At 42.4% G+C, this 21,767-nt stretch overlaps 1 protein-coding gene across 1 annotated transcript in view; it reads right to left on the bottom strand.

The window, feature by feature from the left end:
- Positions 1 to 21,411, bottom strand: part of ABCD3 (ATP binding cassette subfamily D member 3) — a 91,279-nt gene extending 69,868 nt beyond the window's left edge. Inside the window, exon 1 of the mRNA XM_070405641.1 lies at positions 21,249 to 21,411. Coding sequence (XP_070261742.1) covers positions 21,249 to 21,358 — 110 coding nt within the window. The 5' untranslated portion in view covers positions 21,359 to 21,411. The remainder of the gene's footprint in view (positions 1 to 21,248) is intronic.
- Between the last annotated feature and the right edge of the window lie 356 nt (positions 21,412 to 21,767).

Raw genomic sequence — 21,767 nt, 5'->3', positions numbered from 1 at the left:
TCGCTTTGCCATTAGGGTCAATTTTCATATTACCCTTTTATTATCCTATCTAATAAAGAGGGAATATGTAAATTGACCATCACACCATCACAAAGATGGCGGCACCCAGTCCCCTCAGCCCCGCCAGAATCCCCCAGTCCTTTCAACACAGCCGGGGGGGGGGCAGCAGATGCACGGTGCAGCCGGTCCTTCCCTCAGCCCCCAGCCATCTAGGGCCAGCCTGAGGCGCAGGCAAGCCTTGGATGTTGGCTGCCCAGCTGTCCATGGCCACCCGAGGCTCAGGTAATCAGGGCCAGCCGAGGCTTGCACTGCTGGCAGTGGCAGCAGCATAGGTGTGATGGGGGCGTCGCCTTCCTCTGAATGCCGGGTCACCTCCTGCTCCTGAGGGCTCCTGGACTGTGAGAGGGGGGCAGGCTGGACTAAGGGACCCCCCCTCCAGTGCATGAATTTTCATGCCCTGGGCCTCTAGTATAGTATAGAGGCCTAGTGCATGGGTGAGGGCCAGCTGGCCTGCCATGAAAGGGGCCCCAGATCGGGGTGGGGGTCCCGGCTGGGGGGTGGGCCTGCCCGGGCAAGGGGCCATGGGCAGTTTGCAGGCCAGTCATGCCCCCGGCTTTGTCAGGAAGGATGTCTGGAATGGCGCCCGGAAGACGTCTGGTCTATCTGGTCTAATTAGCATATTACCCTTTTATTAGTATAAGTCATTTATTGAAAGTGTTTAATAAATGTTAACTTCTACTATCAGATAATATATATTGGTAAATTTATGCATATACACATATATACTTGTTTTTTCAAATTCTCCCATGGAGAGGTGAAATCTATTTTTCCATTCTTGAATCAAGATTTGGCCACGTTGCCCTGACCAGTTTGGCTCAGTGGATAGAGCATCGGCCTGCGGACTGAGTGGTCCTGGGTTCGATTCCGGTCAAGGGCATGTACCTTGGTTGCGGGCACATCCCCAGTGGGGGGGTGGGGGGGTACAGGAGGCAGCTGATCGATGTTTCTCATCGATGTTTCTAACTCTCTATCCCTCTCCCTTCCTCTCTGTAAAAAATCAATAAAGTATATTAAAAAAAAAAAAAGATTTGGCCACGTAAACTGCTTTGGCTATGGGACATTTGCAAATTGACGCAAGCAAGGCCTGAAAATGTCTGTGCATTGAACACTCTCTCTTGATGCTAGGAACCTTTTCCCAGCCATGTGAACAATCCCAGGTTAGTTACCTACAGGATGAGAGACTATGTGTCATTCCCATGTTACAAATGAAAAAACTGGCTTGGAAAGGAAGAAGTAGTATATCTAAGTTTCATGCTACTCAAAGTAGTTAGTCTGGCACTAACCCAGATCTGACTACTGATCTAAGCCACCACCCTGAACAATATCATGACCAGGCTTAGGTTCTTTTTATAACACACTATCATAGCACCCTATGCTACGATCACATTACAAATTTCTTGTTTAATGTCTATTTCCTCCCAGTACATTAGTTCTATCAGATCAGGAGCTATTGCAGATTGGCTTCTCCACAATATAGACAAGGTGGTGTTTGGGGTACAATATATTTATTGGGGCTCAACACCTGTGAAAGGAAGATGAAGAAAGCAAGTTTGGGCAGAATTTAAACTGTGATGCAGGCCCAACAAAATTTCACCTAACCAGGTGGGAAGCTGTGATTGGCTGAAATGATCAGGTCTTTATACCTCTTCCTTGCTTAGTGTACAAATGCATGCTGCTCCAAGGAGGTCATGACCTTAGGAAGGTGGCTCTACAGCTAATGCAGATCCTAAAATGTGGGCAGAAAGGGTTACCTGGTCTGCACTTATCACAGCTGGACTAGACCTTCTTGAAGAGGAATCTGAGTAGCATATCTCCATACCTACTATAGGGGTCATATATTACTCAGCCCTCTATTCAACATCTAGTTGAGCTCCAAGAATCTGCAGAATAAACATTTTCAGTAATAGAATACCAGGTCACACTGAACAAGGCTAGAAAGCCAAACTTAACTACAATTCAGTAAGAGTAGATGCTCATATTTTAAAAGTGCTTAGGCTTATTATTTCTAATCTCAACTGTATTACAGGATTATCTATTTTAAAATTTTTATGAGATTGCAAAACTGTTTCAGAAATGCCATATACACACACACACACACACACACACACACTCATGCATACTCAGTTAATTATGAGCCCTCTTTTATAAGGCTTTCTAAAAATCCGCTTTTTAAGGAATTCTTTAAATGTTTTCCACAGATGTTCTCAATTTTGAAGATACTAGCTATATAAACATATAGAGATCTCCTAGGATAAATCAGAGCAGTATATTAGAATCCCATTTAATTGGTTATATTGTTTTCACTTGAAATGTTACGCTAAAGACTGGAGAGAATTTAATTCCAGAAACATGATCTACTGATAGGCAGATTCAAGTCTAACAAAAATTCCGTATTTTCCTTTTCTTGATTTTTATCCTATGAAACTAAAAAGGCTCTACAACAAATAGGCATGTCTTCTACCTTTGTGTATTCCTTTTGCCTAACAAAAAAGATCAATTTATCAGCTAAATAGATTAAAATAAAGGTGTACAAAACATACACATAGTAATGGTAAGATAATTGGACTTCATTAAAATTTTAAAAGTTTGCTCGTGAAAAGATACTATCTAGAAAGTTAAAAGACAAGCTACCAACTAGAAGAAAATATTTGCAAACTATATATCCAAGAAATAACTTGTATTCAGAATACATTAAAAAAACTCTTACAGTTGAATAAGAAGACAATTCACTTAAGTATTTAAACATTTTTGCCAAAGAAAATGTATGCATGGAAAATAAACACATGAAACATGCTCAAAATAATTAGTTCTTAGAAAAATGCAAATTGAAACCACTATGCATATCTGCTAGGATAGCTAAGATCATAACAAGTGTTATTAAGGATGTGAAGCAACAGGAATCTCCTTCCACAGCTGATGGGACTATAAAATGGTGCAATTAAATTGGAAACAGTGTGGCAGTTTCTTAAAAAGTTTAACCCCCTCTATACAACCCTGCCATTCCACTACTAAGTATTTTGCTCAAGGAAAATGAAAGCATATGTTCATACATAGACTTTACATGAATGTTCATAGCAACTTTATTATTAGTAGCTAAAACCTGGAACTAATCCAAATGAGTGAATGGATTAAAAAATTGTGGTATAGCCATAAAACATACTCAACAATTTTACTGGTACACAACATGAATGAATCCCAAAATCATTATGCTGACTAAAATTAGCTAGGCAAAAAAGTATGTAGTGTATGATTTCTCTCATATGAAAATCTAGAGCAGCCCAAACTAACTGTGGTACAGAAAGCAGATCAGTGCTTGCTCCAGGCTGGTGGAAGGGAGGGAAGTGACCAACAAAGAGATATGAGGGATCTTTGAAGTGACTGTAAATGTTCCTTATTTTAATTACTAGAGGCCTGGTGCACAAATTCATGCACGGGTGGGATCTCTCAGCCAGCCGGGGGGAGGAACCACGGGAGGTTGGCCCCAGCAGCAAGCTAACCAACGGCCGATTCCATGAGGATTCGGGCTCCCTCCTCCGTCCTGTCTGGTCTGGGGTGTGGGTGAACCAGATTCGGGGCTGTCAGGGCTCCAGCAGCAAGGTCTGGGTCAGTGCACGTCATAGCTACTGGCCTCTTGTCTGATTGTTCCAGTCGCTCAGTCTTAACAGTCGCTTAGGCTTATATATATATAGATATAGATAGTGATGGTTACATAAGTGTTTACATGTCAAAACTCAAGTTGTTGATTTTAAATATAAGCAGTTTGTTGTATCTTAATAATGCTTCAATAAAGCTATAAAAATTTTTGACCAAAACTTAGTAGACACTTTTTCCTAAGAACATAATAGAATAGCGTATTTTGTTTGTTCTTTATTGTTGGAAAGGTAAGGGAAAAGGAGATAAAGTTTACTGTTCCTTAATAATGCCAACAAAACATGCAAAATTAATAAACAGGAACTTCCCCTAAAGATGGATGGAGATAAACTATGAGACTGGGAGGAAAAACTGCAAGGGATTAAAATATAGAATTTTTTAGAGCTTTCAGACTAAGTAAAAAAGAACACAATTCTGAAAACTTTAAATAAAAATTTAATTAACTATAACAATAATTCTAACCCTAAAGCTTTTCTTATTTAGTTCATTTATCTAAACAGTGTTTTCTAGACTCAGGGTAATGTATAAACCTCTTCTGAGGGAAAAAAAAAAATCCTACAGACCCTAGCATTGCCTTATATTAAAGTGGTGCTTTCTTAAGTATGTATAAGCATAAAATTAAGAAGACATTAACTTTTTTTATAGCTCTTCTACACCAGAAAATAAAATTTATCATTTAAAACAGGCAAAAATTATAAAGCCAATAAAAATGGAATCAACATTCATTTAAAGTGATGGGTGAGATAACACTGCTACAACTAATCACCAATGCTGGGGTAAAAGAGTAGAAAGAATTATTTATGTATTATTTGTTCCAGTTGAGGTCCAAGATTATTTTATAATCTTCATTATTTTTCTTTAATAAACAATGAACTGGTTTTAAATCACTGCTTTATTAATGTTGATGGAATAATTAATTTATTAGAATATCCCAAAACAAAATTCTAAAAATTAAAATATTCAATGAAAATTCATAGCACTTACTACTATTTAATAAATGCTACAAGTTGATATGTAGAGAGACAAACAGGGTTCTGTGTAATGCAACTGCTCACAAAAATAAGTATTTGCACCCTAGCTGGTTTGACTCAGTGGATAGAGTGTCGGCTTGCAGACTGAAGGGTCCTGGGTTCAACTCCGGTCAAGGGCCCATGCCCAGGCTGTAGGCTCGATCCCCAGTAGGGGGCATGCAGGAGGCAGCCAATCAATGATTCTCTCTCATCGTTGATACTTCTATCTCTCTTTCCCTCTCCTCTCTGAAATCACACACACACACAATTGGGGGCCACAGGATTAGTCAAATCTCCCACCAATTTTCTCTTTTCAGGCTTCCATGAAATACCCCATCAGAGTGTACCATGACATCTTACAAGGCATTCTCATAATCTACATGTAAATTCTATATATTTTTTATTAGTCTGTGACAATTAAAATGGTGCATTACTCTATTGTTGTGTCATTTTCATATCAAATAAAAGCTTCCTTATAAAATTTCAGTTTCTTAGAAATTCTATAAAAACACTTTTTACCTGTAATTATCACTACAAAAAAAATTTAATGGCAAAATAATTCAGTATGAGTACAAAATTAAAGACGGATTTTCTTAATTTTAAATTACTATACTTCAACCTAAGGCAGATACTAATGCAGCAGATTCTTTTACCATGCATGTGGGTCTTTGGATGATTCACTTAGCAACAATTCATATGCAAATATAGGCACAAACATTTTCAATAGTATGGTAATCAGTTACATGAACCAGAATGTGCTCATACTAATTTATTTACATATTTTTAAATTTTATTTGATTGTAGAGAGAAGGGGAAGGGCGGGGGAGAGAGAGAAACATCAATTTGTTGTTCCACTTATTTATGCATTCATTGGTTGCTTCTTCTATGTGATCTGACTAGAGATTGAACCTGCAACCTTGGCATATCCAGAGGACACTCTCTCTAACCAACTGAGCTATCTATCAGCAAAGTGAAAACAAAAAATTAGAAAATTCTCCAAAAACTTTAGGACCCTAGAGAATTCATTTTTAGGTCTATTGTCTCCAGGCCCTAAAGAAACCTTCAATGAGTTAGGGCCCATGTTCAGTATAAGAAATGGGAAAAACAGATTTGGGATGGAAAGGTAAATTCAAACAAAGACATATCCAGTTTCAAATGGTTTTAGTAGGCCCAGGTACTGATAACTTATTTTTAAAAACATACATACACACACAAATATTTAAGTCAGAAGCTCAGGAAAGAAGAGGGAGCTAGAGATTTGGAGATTCATTAGGGCATGTGTAAAAGCTGGTATCTGATGGAGTTGGCCTAGAGCAGTGATGGTGAACCTTTTGAGCTCGGCGTGTCAGCATTTTGAAAAACCCTAACTTAACTCTGTGCCGTGTCACATATAGAAATTTTTTGATATTTGCAACCATAGTAAAACAAAGATTTATATTTTTGATATTTATTTTATATATTTATATGCCACTTAACAAAGAAAAATCAACCAAAAAAATGAGTTCGCGTGTCAGAGGTTCGCCATCACTGGTAGAGTGTACACAGCCAAGGTCAATCAGGGCCCACTGGCTATGGGGATGGAAAGGAAAATTGCTAGAAATACAGGTGAAGAAATAGATAAGAGCTGGGCACTAATTAAATATGGAAATGAGAGGAGAAGAGGAGCACAGACTTAAAAAACTATGTAAAGGTAGAGGAGGTATAGAAACCTTTAGCTCCAAACTGATGCCCTGAAAGACACAGATCATTTTCCTAAGATCTCATAATATGCACCGTGAGTGAACAGAAGACAGTGATTCCATTAACCTTAATAAAGAATATCAGTAGCCCTGGCCATTGTGGCTCAGTTGGTTGGAGGATCGTCCTGTACACAAAAAGGTTGCAGGTTCGATCCCGGGTCGGGGGGCATGTGGAATGCAACCTAGGGATGTTCTCTCCCTTCCTTTCTCTAACATCAATTAATAAAAATTTTAAAAAAGAATAACAGTAGAAGAAGTGCTGGGGTCCAACCCCAGCAGGTCCAGGGGTCCCCAAAGGTGTGGACGGAGTCGGCGAAGAAGGAATGACACAAAGGCAGCATTCAGGTGATCATCATAGTTGAGTTCCTCAGCCAGATTCTGTCGCCAGGTTCTCCTGCCAGGTTCTATCCAGTTTCTCCTGCCATGTTCTGTCTAGGTTCTCCAGGGAAGTTCTGTAGCCAGGTTCTGTCCAGGATCTTTTGCCATGTTCTCTGGCTAGGTTCTAGTTAGGATCTGATGTTTATTGTCTTGTTACATCCGTATTTATACCAGCCGATTTTAATCCTGTCAATTTCTATTACAAAGGTTAGGGCGTTCCTTATCTCCATTCCAGGGAGTAAAGATTATGTAGCTTAACTACCCGCCTGGCACTTAATTAAGGGGTTGTATCCCCTCCCTAACCTCAGGGAAAAATCCCCACCTGGGGAAACAACCTTTCTCAGAGAGGTGACCTTGGTTAAAACACATGGCGCTAAGGAGAGCAAACATATTAAGAACAATATGCTATATATGCCAGGTCCCTTGAAACATATGCTGTGCAGATGTTTCTTTCCTTCAGCGACTGTGTCAAGCAGCAAGGATGGACCGGCTTCCGGCAAAGAAGCATTAAAAGAAATAATGCTTTTCTACAATAAACTCATTGTAAAAGTGTTAAATTTCAAGTCTCAATAAGATAAATTTAAGGGCCAGAAGACAATTTTGAATATATTTAGATTTGAAGTTCAAGAGTAGACATTTTGATTTCAAAGGCATTAACATGACAATGATGTAGACATACAATGATATAACTCCTTTGAAAAACAAAAATATGAAATCTGAAATGTGAGTCTTGCATCTGTTTATTAAGATGCTATACTAAAAATTTTAGAATGTGCTCTTTAGGAACTTGGTTTAAGTTGTATCCTGGCTAATATAGCTTCCAGGAACCTTTAGAAAAACTTTCCTCCTATACTGAAGGTATGTTTACTATAAGCCTCAAAATTATTCCTGTAAGTAATTTTACATAAAATGTCCAGAACATAATCAAGTCTAGTCCATCATCACAACAACAAAAAATACAAAAAAAAATTTCCAAACTATTGGAAATTGTAGTAGATTAAATACCAAGACAAATTCCTTGTGTTCTTCCTAAAAAGAAAGGATCTATTTCCCCATCCTAGAATCTGGGCCAGGCTTGCAACTTGTTCTAATCAATATACAGTGGTTCTCAACCTTCTGGCCCTTTAAATACAGTTCCTCATGTTGTGACCCAACCATAAAATTATTTTTTTTTTTTAAATATATTTTATTGATTTTTCAGAGAGGAAGGGAGAGGGACAGAGAGTCAGAAACATCGATGAGAGAGAAACATCGACCAGCTGCCTCCTGCACATCCCCCACTGGGGATGTGCCCGCAACCCAGGTACATGCCCTTGACCGGAATCAAACCTGGGACCCTTCAGTCCGCAGGCCGACGCTCTATCCGCTGAGCCAAACCGGTTTTGGCCATAAAATTATTTTCATTGCTACTTCATAACTGTAATGTTGCTACTGTTATGAATCGTAATGTAAATATCTGATATGCAGGATGGTCTTAGGCGACCCCTGTGAAAGGGTCATTCGACTGCCAAAGGGGTCTGGACCCACAGGTTGAGAACCGCTGCAATAGAATGTAGTGAAAGTGTTTCTGCTTTCACCTTCACCTCTTAGAATGCTGACCTGAGACTACCATGTGAGGGACTGGTCAAGCCTGCTTGATGATAAAAAGTCACTTAGATAAGAACCAAGGGACCCCAGTCACCAGCCAGCACAAACTGCCAGGTATGAACCTTCCAGAGCAGCTAATCCAATGCAGCCTCACAAGCGAACCCAGACAAACAGCAGCAGAGAAACTGCCCAGCCACCCATAGAATTGAGGGGGGAAATAGTTGTTTTATGCCCTAAATCTTGGAGTTATTTGTTATGCAACTATATATAACTGACATAAAGAGATATGCTTGTGAAAAGTCGTGTCAAAGAAATAAAAATGTGCTTTAGAATAAATCACATACATATCAAATTATGTTTGCAAAATGATATAGTATACATATCAAAAAACCTGTGGAATGCAACCAAAGCAGTGCTTAGAGAGAACGTCATAGTCTTTAATGCATACATTGGGAAAGAAGGCTGAAAATTTGTAATTTATCACAGATCAGAAAAAACAAAAAAATTAAATGAAGAAAGTATAAAGAATAAAAGAATACAAATAAAAGCAAATAAAAGTAGACACTCAACAGAGGTAAAGCAAAACTAAAAGTTGGAATTTTGAAAAAAAATTAACACATTTTACAAACTCATGGCAAAACTAATCAAAATAAAAAATGAGAGGGCAATATAAGCAATATTAGAAATTGATCTACAGATTAGAAGCAATCCACATCAAAACCTCAACATGCTGATTCTAAAATTTATAAAGAAGTAATACCAATGCAAATGTTGGTAACTGAGGTACTTTTCATATTTTGTTTATGAGTCACTGTCTTAAAATAGGGTTCCTCCAATGCATTTATAAAGTAGTGAGTGTTAGGTCTGATCAAATAATTGAATTGATACTCCCACCCCTGGGAACTGACCTTTAAGCCACTTCACAATGGACATTCGACTTACTTAGACCACATTCCACTTGCTAAGACAATTACCTATCCCCTCCAGAGTTTCCCAGAACTTGGACCTGCACAGAGAATTCTCCACCCAGAAAAAGCCCGCATGTGATTTTTTACAGAGAGAAAGGGAGAGGGATAGAGAGTTAGAAACATCGGTGAGAGAGAAACATCGATCAGCTGCCTCCTGCACACTCCCTACTGGGTATGTGCCCGCAACCAAGGTACATGCCCTTGACCAGAATAGAACCTGGGACCCTTGAGTCCACAGGCCGACGCTCTATCCACTGAGCCAAATCGGTTAGGGCCCTCTGTCCATTTTTTAATTGGGTTATTTGTCTTCATTTTATTGAGTTGTATGGTACCTTATGTATTTTGGAAATTAACCAATTATCAGATGCATCATTGGCAAATATGTTCTCCCATGCAGTGGGTTCCCTTTTCAGCTTGATGCTGATTTCTTTTGCTGAGGAGAAGCTTTTTCGTTTGATATAGTTCCATTTGTTTATTTTTTTCCTTTGTTTCTCTTGCCCTAGGTGATGTATCTGTGAAAATTCTGCTACATGAGATGCCTGATATTTTCCTGCCTATATTTTCTTCTATGACTTACATTTAAGTATTTTATACATTTTGTGTTTATTCTTGTATATGGTGTAAGTTGGTGGTCTGGTTTCATTTTATTTATTTTTTTTTTGCATATACCAGTCCAATTTTCCCAACACCATTTATTGAACAGACTGTTTTTACTCTATTGTATGTCCTTGCCTCCACTGTCAAATATTAATTAAGTATAATGGCTTGTCGAATTCTAGGTTCTCTGTTCAAATCCATTGATCTATATGTCTGTTCAAATGCCCATAAGTAGATGAATGGATTAAAAAACTGTGGTACATTTACATCAAGGAAGACTATGCAGCAGTATAAAAGAAGGAACTCTAACCTTTTGAGACAGCATGGAGGGACCTGGAGAGTATTATACTAAGCAAGACAAGTATCACATGATCTCACTTATATGTAGAATCTAATGAGCAAAATAAACTCATGAACAAAATAGGCCCAGAGACATTGAGACATGCAACAGACTGACATATTTCAGAGGGAAGGGGGAGGTTGGGGGTGGAGGGGGAGGTAGGAAGAGATTAACCAAAGAATTTATATGCATACATGCATAGTCCATGGGCAAACCAATAGTGTGGGGAAGGCCTGGGGAGGGGGCGGGAGCAGAGTGGAGGGGGTCAACAGTGGGGGGAAAAGGGGGACATCTGTAATACTTTCAACATTAAAGATAAATTTTTATAAAAATTTTTGTCCTTCTCACTAAAGTAAGATAACCTTATAGGACCATATTTTTTCCTTCTGAGGAAATAGCATGTCATGCTGCTTACTTCATAGGTTAATGAAAGTATACAAATGTTTTAAACAGTGACATATAGACACAACATCCTGATTAAATGACTAAATTATTATTTACCAAAAGACATTGCCTCATTCCGCATAGCATATTTATTTTCAATGGCAACAGATAACTTCTTAAGCATAGAGTAAATCATACGATCTATGTTTATGGGTAGTATTGTGGTACCATTATAGTAATATGTGAGATTGCTATATCTATTCAGGTATCAAAATAACTGATTGAGCTTTGATGACCTTTATTTTCAATGTTCTAGTTTATTAATTTAATTGCATTAATTCAGGACTGCTAAATCTAGCAAGATATAACAAATGCATGTTTCAAAAAACCACCTTTAAGCATACTCACTACAGTTTACCTAATAGGGCTTCAAGTTATCTTAATAAAAAAAAAATAATCCCACTAAAGCACAAACATCAGTTATCCAAAGCATCTTATCCTATATTATGGAAGGCTATGTTCTTGACAGAGATGCCTAAAACCAAAGTGATTTCCTTATGAAAAATTTTTTTATAATGAAAGCCATGTTTTTAAACAAAGGCCTGATGCCTAAATTTTTTGTAGAAATGACTACAAATGCCATTTTTAAACAACTCTAATATTCCATAAAATTAATTAAAAAAAAAAATAGAGAAATACAGTACCCAGTTTACATTAAACTTAATTTGGTATATATAATTCTAAAGAAAATTACAAAGAGCCTGTCTTTCTTCTTCATAATTCCAGTTTATACTTTATTGCAACAGCTTATATTTTATTCATCAGGTCATGGATTAGTTTGATGTTAATCCGAGAAAAAAATTACAACTTATTTATCTAAATTGATAGCATGGCATAGGTACTTAGAAAATGGTAAATTCTAGGAGCAAAAATGAGCTCACCAAAGTCATGTCAGATCAAATACATCCTCTTCTCTGAAGGAAATCATGAAAATCGGTTAACTTAGTTTATTATGCTACCAAGCACTTGATGTTGGACCACTCAGGGATTCTCTACCTTTTCCAGGTAAAAGAGATCAATGCCAGATTCAGCTCTAGGGTCTCATCTTCACAGCTCCATAACTTAGGGGGTGGAGGGGAGGGAGGAAGGTCCTTCCTTCCCCACTGACTCCAGCAGAAATATCCCAAAGGAGGACTCTGACTGGCCCAATATGGATCAGATGCCTTGCCCTATAGTCAGAGTGCTAGGTCATTAGCAAAATGAAACGTGTGAAAAGGTGCAAGGTAGCTGTTAAAGCTGAGAACCAATATCATACCCTGAGGGTGTCAATTAATAGACAAGTTATAGTGGTGTAAAAACTCTGTTCTATACTTAATTTATTGGGAAAAGAGAGAGAAGGAATAGGACTAATTAAGTATGCCGGATTTTTTTAAAAAAAATTAGAGGAGCCCTAACCGGTTTGGCTCAGAGGATAGAGCGTCGGCCTGCGGAATGAAGGGTCCCAGGTTCGATTCCGGCCAAGGGCATGTACCTTGGTTGCGGGCCCATACCCAGTGGGGAGTGTGCAGGAGGCAGCTGATCAATCTTTCTCTCTCTCATCGATGTTTCTAACTATCCCTCTCCCTTTCTCTCTGTAGAAAAGCAATAAAATACATTCTAAAAAAATAAAAAATTAGAGGAAGTGATGTGCCCAAACAAAGAGAAGTTTAAGTACCTGCACTTAAGTTTTTAAAAAATAAATAAATAAATTGAAGAGGGGAAAGGAAGGGAAAACAATTGTGTACACTAAATATGAGTGAAGAATATTATTTGTCATAAAAATGAATGTAACCTCACCTATTCTAACAAAAGCTTAGGATCTACAAAGCAGGTCCCACTCTGCGTCAGACTACACTTAGAATAATGAACTGTTTCTCACCTGTCTTTAAGAGGTGGAGAAATAAAGAGTATCATATACAGGAAGCAGCAACTGAAAAAATACAGAGGGCTGAAACCATGTCACAAAAAAGTAACTTAAATACTACCCAGTTATAAAAGTAAATGATTCTGTCAATTCAAAAGGCTTCTGTAGAGAGATGTTCATGGGCACATTTGGTAGTGAGAAGTGCTAAGGAGAAAAGTAAAGCCAGGCAAGAGTAAATGTGTAGAGGATGCTATTTTAAACTGAGTGGCAATGGAAGGTCTGCCTGTGAGATGTCTAATAAAAGAGTGAAAAGAGGGACAGAGTAAGCAGTGTGGATATCTAGGCGAAGAGCATTCCAGGCAGGGGAACAGCAAGCACAAAAGCCCTGAAACAAAATGTCTGGTCAATGATGCTAATGTGCCCAAAACTGAGAAGTGTGATTAAACAGTCTATACCTACTTCCCCCATCACACACAGCAACACAGTTTGAGAAGTCTGCATCTGGACCATACCTGCCATTAGCTGGTTTCTGTATACCGTTGCTTTTCCTGACAAATCCTTTAAGGCCTGCTTCACCTATGGCTGCTTAAGCATCTCCTTTTTATTCTGAGGATCCAACTAGGGCCAAGGCCTCCCCTTGTAAGACCTACTCTCAGTTCATCCTAAGTGTCTCATGCAGCTACAACCCCTCACTTGACCTATTCTATATTTGCAAAACATTCAGAGGGCCTGTGAAACTGAGAAAGGTGAAACCAACCCCTCCCAGAGCTTGATTTGAAAGATCTCAAGATGAAAGTATTCAGAAAAGTTGTTACGGAGGTTAGTGGGGAGAAAAGTACAAGGGGCAGAAACCAGAAATAGGAGAACATCCAAGGAGTATAGAAAAGACCCAGCAACAGGCCACAAGGCTGAGGCTTAGGGGAAAATAGTGAACAAATTTCCAACAGTGGGAATGTCTAAAGAACTTGTAAATAAAAGAACGTCTCCATTTTTAAGCTGTTCATTATGCTGATAAAATCCCTGCCACCACTCCCAAATTTTCAATAAAACTCTACTACAAATACCTGCTTTGTGGCTGATGCTTTAAAGCAGCAGTTCTCAACCTGTGGGTCGCAACCCCTTTGGGGGTTGAACAACCCTTTCACAGGGGTCGCCTATACATCCTGCATATCAGATATTTACAATACAATTCATAACAGTAGCAAAATTACAGTTATGAAGTAGCAACGAAAATAATTTTATGGTTGGGGGTCACCATAACATGAGGAACTGTATTAACGGGTCGCAGCATTAGGAAGGTTGAGAACCACTGCAAAGGAATGAAGGCAGATTCCAAAAAGACAGGCTCAAGAGATAAGATGTAAATGGGGTCTAAAATAGAGAAGTGAAGAAGTGAATTAGGCATATCTAGGAGAAACACAAGCTCCCTGAAACTTCTCTGAGATATTTGGAGGAGGAGACTGTGTTCCCATCATCTATAGACTGGAGCTTTGAAAAGGATGAAGGATCACTCCATGAGCTGGTGGACTTGGATGCACCCTGATAAGTGACAGCTAGATCACACCTAGTCAAGCAATCTTATCTAATAATCCTATCTAATAAAAGAATAATAAGCAAATTGACCATCACTCCAACACACAAGATGGCCGCCCCATGTGGACACAAGATGGCCTGCAGGGGAGGGCAGTTGTGGGTGACCAGGCCTGCGGGGGAGGGCAGCTGAGGGAGACCCAGGCCTGCAGGGGAGGGGAGTTGGGGGGGACCCAGGCCTGCAGGGGAGGGCAGCTGAGGGGGACCCAGGCCTGCAGGGGAGGGTAGTTGGGGGGAGACCAGGCCTGCAGGGGAGGACAGCTGAGGTGGACCCAGGCCTGCAGGGGAGGGCAGTTGGGGGGACCAGGCCTGCAGGGGAGGACAGTTGGGGGCGACCAGGCCAGCAAGGGAAGGCAGTTAGGGATGACCGGGCCAGCAGGGCAGGGCAGTTGGGAGCGACCAGGCCAGCAGGGGAGGGCAGTTGGGGGTGATCAGGCTGACAGGGGAGTGGTTAGGGGCAATCAGCCAGGCAGGCAGGCAAGCGGTTGGGAGCCAGCAGTCCTGGATTGTGAGAGGGATCCCAGATTGGAGAGGGTGCAGGCTGGGTTGAGGGACACACACCCACTCCCCCATGCACGAATTTCGTGCATCAGGCCTCTAGTCTATATATATAAAAGGCTAAGTGTCCATCCAACCAGTAGCTATGATGTGCACTGACCACCAGGAGGCAGACACTCAACGTAGGAGCTGCCATGACGCGCACTGGCCATTTAAAAATAAATGACATCATGGACCTGGTGCCGATAAACCAACACTTGGCTTCCCCCAAGGGGACACAGGCCCTGCCACCACCCCAGAGTGATACCCCACCAAATCACAGCCAACGCTGCCAAGACCCCATGGTGCAAAATGTGGCCCACAACCCAGCCCAGCCCAGAAATGGTCATTGTGGGCCGGGTAATGATGTCACGTAGCAACACCAGGCTTCCTCTCCCTAGTGACTAGCCTCCTTGGAGTTTCTTCAGCCCAGAAACACTACTTGCTTTATAGCCAGGTGCAAACATTTTACAATTTAACCAAATGTTTGTGAACCCTTTTCCCGTGCCTCATCTCATTTGATTCTCACAGAAGTCCTGGAGTAGGTAGATATGAGACTCGGTGGAATCCTATTTTCTTTTCACTAGCCAGAAAACAGAGATTTAGAAAGTTTAGAAATTTGACCCGACTAAAAAGAAGTAAGAAACGGTGGAACTTGAAAATGACTTCAGGTTTTCTCACTGCACAGAATACAGTCAAACACCGCTACAGATAAATATTTTACCCTTTGTTCTCCTTGCATGATCTACAATAGTAATCTGCTTTGTGTTGATATTTACTGCTGTGTTGCTGACAATTACCTGAAAGAGAACTTGGGGTGCTTCACTGGGCTGGAAAAAGTTTAGCTAAATCAGAAAGCATGTCTAATTAGGCAAGTTTATTCTATCCTATCTAATAAAAGAGAAACATGGTAATTAGCCATACAGCCGCTACCCTTCCCATTGGCTAATCACTGAGATATGCAAATTAACTGCCAACCAAGATGGCAGCCGGCAGCCAGGCAGCTAACGCAAACAGGGAGGCTTGCTTGCTCCAGTGACAGAGGAAGCCAGGTTCCCCGCCTGCCTTGCCGGCCTCTGAGCTGCTCTCTAAGAAACATTGTAACAAATATAGAAGCTAAACAAAACCCCAGAAACCTCCTTTCAGTCAGCCAGGCTTCAGCCAGCCAGACTGCAACATTGTTTCAAATACAGAAGGTAAACAAAGGCCAGAAACCTGCTTTCAGCAGCCGAGCCTCAGAGCTAAAGCTGGCCCAGAATAAAAAAAAAGAAAAAGAAAAAAAGGAGCGGTTTGGAGCTTCAGTCACCCGCCAGCCTGAAAACGGCCCTCAGCCCCTCATCCAGGCTGCCCAGGCACTCCAGTGGGGACCCCCACCCTGATCCAGGACACCCTTCAGGGCAAACCGGACAGCCCCCACCTGTGCACCAGGCCTCTATCCTATATAGTAAAAGGGTAATATGCCTCCCGGCACTGGGATTAGCGTGACAGGGGGCAGCGACCAAACCCCCTGATCGCCCTGCGGCTCTGTATGTGACAGAGGGCGGCGCCCCAACCCCCGGATCCGCCCTGCTCTGTGTGTGACAGGGGGCGGTGCCCCAACTCCCCTATTGGCCCCTACGTTGTGAGTGACAGGGGGGAACTCCTCAACCCCCTGATCGGCCCTGCTCTGTGTGTGACAGGGGGGAGCTCCCCAACCCCCTGATGGGCCCTGCTCTGTGCGTGACAGGGGGGAGCTCCTCAACCTCCTGATCTGCTCTGCTCTGTGCATGACAGGGGGGAGCTCCCCAACCCCCTGATGGACCCTGCTCTGTGTGTGACAGGGTACAGAGCCCCAACCCCCTGATGGGCCTTGCTCTGTGCGTGACAGGGGGCAGCGCCCCAACCACCTGATCGGCCCTGCTCTGTGCGTGACAGGGGGTGGTGCCGCAACCTCCCCATCAACCCTGTCTTGAGTGTGACGGGGGCGGTGCCCCAACCCCCCAATCGGCTCTACCCTGAGCGTGACTAGGGGTGGCATCGCAACCTCCCGATCTGCCCTGCTCTGTGCATGACAGGGGGCGGCACCCCAACTCCCCAATCGGCCCTGCTCTGAGCCTGACCAGGGGCTGCACCTAGGGATTGGGCCGGCCCTCTGCCACCCGGGAGCGGGCCTAAGCCAGCAGGTTGTTATCTCCCGAGGGGTCCCAGACTGCGAGAGGGCACAGGCCGGGCTGAGGGACCCCCTCTTCCCCCCGCCCCCGAGTGCACAAAGTTTTGTGCACCGGGCCTCTAGTATATAGATAAAAGGCTAAGTTGACTCGCGCATGCGCTGTACATATAAAGCTCTCACTGGAGCCAATCACACACGTGTGTTTCCATCTGTCATTGTTGATTGTGAATCTGGTTGACATTCTATTATAGAGAAAGGGTGAATAGCGATATTAAAATATTTCTTCTAATTAATTTCCTTTCAATGTGCACGAATCCATGCACCGGGTCACTAGTTAATAGATAAAACAAGAAACGTACCTAAGTTCATGCTTCAGAAAGTTAACAAGGGGGTTATCATCATTTAAATTATCAAGAGTTGTTAAATAATACTTCATGGAACTCACCCTTAAAGGATAAGAGTTGAAGAGCAGAGGATACAGAGAGATATTCCAGGTATGGCTGACATGGTGAATAAAGCTCCAAAGCCAGGAATGAGTTTGGCCTGTTTGGAGAACATTGCAGAAACTGGCCTATTTGGAACAGACACTGCCCATTGGCAGGCAGTGGCATATAAGATTAGCCAGGTAAGATGAGATCAGATGGAGGAAGACTGTGAAACCCAGGACAAGAAATCTGAACTTTGACGAGCATTCATAAGAAAGAAAAGAACTGCTTTGTTCTTTTTTTGGTTTTTGGTTTGTTTTTTAAGATCATAAAACACTTTGGCAATGTAGACTGGTCCTTTCCCTGCCTTCTAAAATTAGCCCACTGATTTCCCACTACCCAGCTCATATTACACTACCCTTGGTACACAACTATTAATCACTTCTGCGAAGATAATGTCTCTACTCATGTTTGTACTGGCCTCAGGGCTCCAACTATGTCAAACAATTACCTTCACAAGTTCTTCACCTATCCCACATCATTGGTCCACCCTATAAACACTTATTGTCCATCCCATGACATGTGCAAACTAAGAATTTAAAGATGACTCAGTCCATGCCCTCAAGAAACTCCGAGCCTGATGTAGGCAGAAGCCAACAAAATGAACTAATACAATACAGAGTGGTAACTGCTGGAGTAGAGGAATGCTTGAAGTATCCTGAGAGCTGAGGACAATAACATCAGTTTGGAGATCAGGAAAAGATAGAAAACACTTAAGAGAAAGTGTTGACTGAACTGAGTCTTGAAGGAAAAGAAACGTCAAAGGGTGGGGAGGAGACCTGTAGATACCAGTGATTACCATCAGACTGCAAAGGCTGGGCAGAAACAGCCGTACTCAGAGATTTTTAATCCCATATGGATACATGGTAGAAGTCATCAAGCACCACACCATGAACACCATTCTCTCATGCTAAGAACTTTGTGTTTTAGCATACCTGAAAAGTTTCAATAAAAAAAATAATCACATTTGTGTTTCTTAAAAAGTGGGAGACGGATTGAAAGGACACCACAAAACTTTTTCTCTTCCTATCATAACATACAACAAAAATCTGATGAAGGCTGCTATAACATTCAATTGATCTCCTGTTATCCATTCCTATCTCCAAACTAGGCATAGCGCACATCCTTCAGGAAAAAAACCTCTCCTAACTTCACAAACACATTAATCTTTCCTTTCTCAGAACTTCTAAGGAATATCTGTCTGCAGTGCACTGTGTTAGCACCTTACATTTTTGCCTAATTTACATTTAAATTTCTTCTCCCTAACAAGTACATAAGCTCCCTGAGAAAAAAAAAGTCATATCTTTTTATATTTGTGTAATACACACACACACCTACCTTTCTTCATCCAGTAGCACCTAGCAGAGTAACGTACCATTCTAAAACAAGATAATGTCTTTGAACTGAATACATGGTCTCTTTTATCCATGAGTAAAAATATTCTACTACTCCCCATAAATGAGGAACAAAGTAAGATGTATAATTAGGCAAACCTGAGAAAAAAGTTAGTGCAGTGACAGCAGGGAATGTATACAAGGGAACTTTCTGGGAAGAAATTGTTCTAATTTATGATAGGTGTGTGCTACACTGTTGTGCCCATATATTTAAAATATATATGTAAAAATGCTCAAAGTCACTAGTCATCAGAGAGATGCAAATTAAAATGACAATGAGGTTTTACCTCACACCTGTCAAAATGGCTACCATCATAGAAACAGTATGGAGTTTCATCAAAGAATTAAATAGGAACTGCCATTTCTAGGAATATAGCCTAAGGAACCAGAAACACCAATCAGAAAGAATGTATGCACCCCTATGTTCATAGCAGCACAATTTACAATAACTAAAATTTGCTGACAGCCCAGGTGCCCATCAGTAGATGAGTGGATAAAAAAGCTGTGGTACATTTATACCATGGAATACTACACAGCAGTGAAAAAGAAGGATCTCTTTCCCTTTGAGGCAGCATGGAGGACCTGGAAAGTATCATGCTAAGCAAAATAAGCCAGTCAGAGATAGACAAGTATCACATGATCTCACTCATATGTGGAATCTAATGAACAAAATAAACTGATTAACAAAATAGATCCAGAGACAGGTTGGTGTTAACTCAGTGGTTGAGCATCAACCTATGAACCAAGAGGTCATGGTTAGATTCCTGGTCAGGGCACATGCTGGGGTTGTGGGCTTGATCCCCAGTAGGGTGGGGTGCAAGAGGCAGATGATTCTCTCTCATCATTGAAGTTTCTATCTCTCCTTCTGAAATCAATTAAAATTTAAAAAGAAAAATAGATCCAGAGATAAACATGGAACTGTCAAATATCAGAGAGAAGGGGGGAAGGGAAGAGATCAACCAAAGAACTTTTATGCATATATATGCATAATCCATGGACACACACAGATAATAGTGTGGCAAAGGGGGGGGGGGCTTGAAGGGGTCAATGGGGGAAAAAGAGGGACATATGTAATACTTTCAACAATAAAGATTTTCTAAAAAATAAAATATATATAACTAAGATCTGTATATTAAATATATTCAACTTTTACCTAAAAACCTATAAAAGAAAGGGATGGGGAGCACAGAGTTATAGATGAAACAAGACTTGAAGAATATTGATGGTACTTCTTGGGTAAAGTGTAGAGGGTTTCATTGAATTATTCTGCATCTACTTTTCCAAAAATGTAATGTGTAAATATTTCCATAATAAAGCGTCATATATGTATATATAACTTAAACGGATGAAAAAGCTGCATTAACAAAACTAAAAAGTAACTCAGAACATTAAATTACTTATTCTCTTAATATGTGAAATAATGTGATATTATAACTTTTAAAGTGGTTTTACTGGCTCTACGATTCTAAGAAATATCTTGTAAGAAAAACCTACTGTCGAGAGCAGACAAAAAAAAAAGCTGAGAAGCCACAGGTTCCTTAGACACCAGACAGTAAAATTAACTAGCCCTATTACCAAATATACTCAAAAAAAAGCCAGTACAATTTAAAGTTAGAATTCTCTGATCTTCAAACGGTGATGCCAAAAGACAGCGACTAAAAAGGCATTCGTAAGATTTTGGAAGTACAACATCTCCAACGACAGACTCAACACCATTCTGAAGAGTTTTAAAATAATCCAGTCATTTCATCTCAGTAATTTAAACTTTAAGCCTCATTATAGGCTCATCCTCTGCATTCTCTTCTCACCGATCAGTTTCTGAAAAAGAATCTCGATCCTCACCTAAAAACACACTTGCACCTGCAGAGCCAAGGGAGGGAGGGAGCCTTGCTCTCGGGTGAGACGCCAGGGCACTCACGGGCCCGCTCCAAGGTGACACCACTTCGTAAGGCAATGGTGCCAAGTGGATCCAGGAGAGTTCGCAGGAACCATTCCCGCAACTTTCAACAGCAACTCCTATGGAGTCGTGCCAAACCTCGTCGGAGTGAACAGCCTCCAGCCTGGCGAGTCCACTCCCAGCCTCACACACACACGCGCGCGCCCACAAAGCCAACCCACCGTGTGGCAGGCGATGAGATGGCAAAACCAGAACACACCCAGAAAGTTGGTCGCAGCAAGGAGGTGGTCCGGGCACGGACACACCGGTTTGCCAGCGGGCGCAGAATATGCACACTCCCGCGGGCGGATAAGGGATCGGCCAGGCCCGCGGGGGCGCGGGGAGCGCCGAGGACGCCGGCGCCGCGGGCACAGCCGGACGCCCTGACATTGGAGCCTGGCAGCGGCCGCGGCCGGCGCTCTCTCCGCCTGACCCCGCGGGGCAGAGGGACCGGTCCGCCCGCCGCCGGGACGGGCGGGAGAGACGCGCCGGAGCGTCCGCTCGGTCCCGGGAAAGCGGCGCGGCCACGGGCCTTCTTACCCGTGCAGGCCGAGGGCGCGGCGCCGCTTGTGGAGCAGGCAGAGCAGCAGGAACGCGGCCCCCGCCAGCGAGGAGTTTCGCGCCGTCAGGTACTTGCTGAAGGCCGCCATGGCACCGCGGGAGCGAGCAGCCGGGCTGGGGGACGCGGCGGAGACTGCCGGAGTGCAGGAAGCGCGGGGGAGACTGGGAGGGGAGGAGCGCGGAGGGAGGGCGGGGCCGGCCGCGCAGGACCGCCCCCTGGCGCGCGCCGCCGCGCCGCAGCCCACCTCGGACTTGGGCTCCGCGGGCGCGCGCGCAGGCACCGCGGAGGCCGGAACCGTCCCGGGCGCTCTCTGCGCACGCGCGGACCCCCGCGGAGTCGCCGGGAACGCGGGCGTGGAGAAACCCCCGCGCTTCCCGCGGTGCCTCCCGGCTCCTCCGGCCCTTGTCCCTGCCTCACCCCTCCTCCCACCTCCGCGCGCGCGCGCGCGCGCACCCACCCGGGCTTTCACAAGAACTGGAAAAGCGAGCCGGGCCTGC

This window comes from Myotis yumanensis, unplaced genomic scaffold, assembly GCF_028538775.1.
Source record: "Myotis yumanensis isolate MYYU_CA2020_CCGP unplaced genomic scaffold, mMyoYum1.0.hap1 SCAF_2, whole genome shotgun sequence".
Lineage (NCBI taxonomy): Eukaryota > Metazoa > Chordata > Mammalia > Chiroptera > Vespertilionidae > Myotis > Myotis yumanensis.
This window is presented reverse-complemented; position numbering and strand designations above follow the sequence as displayed.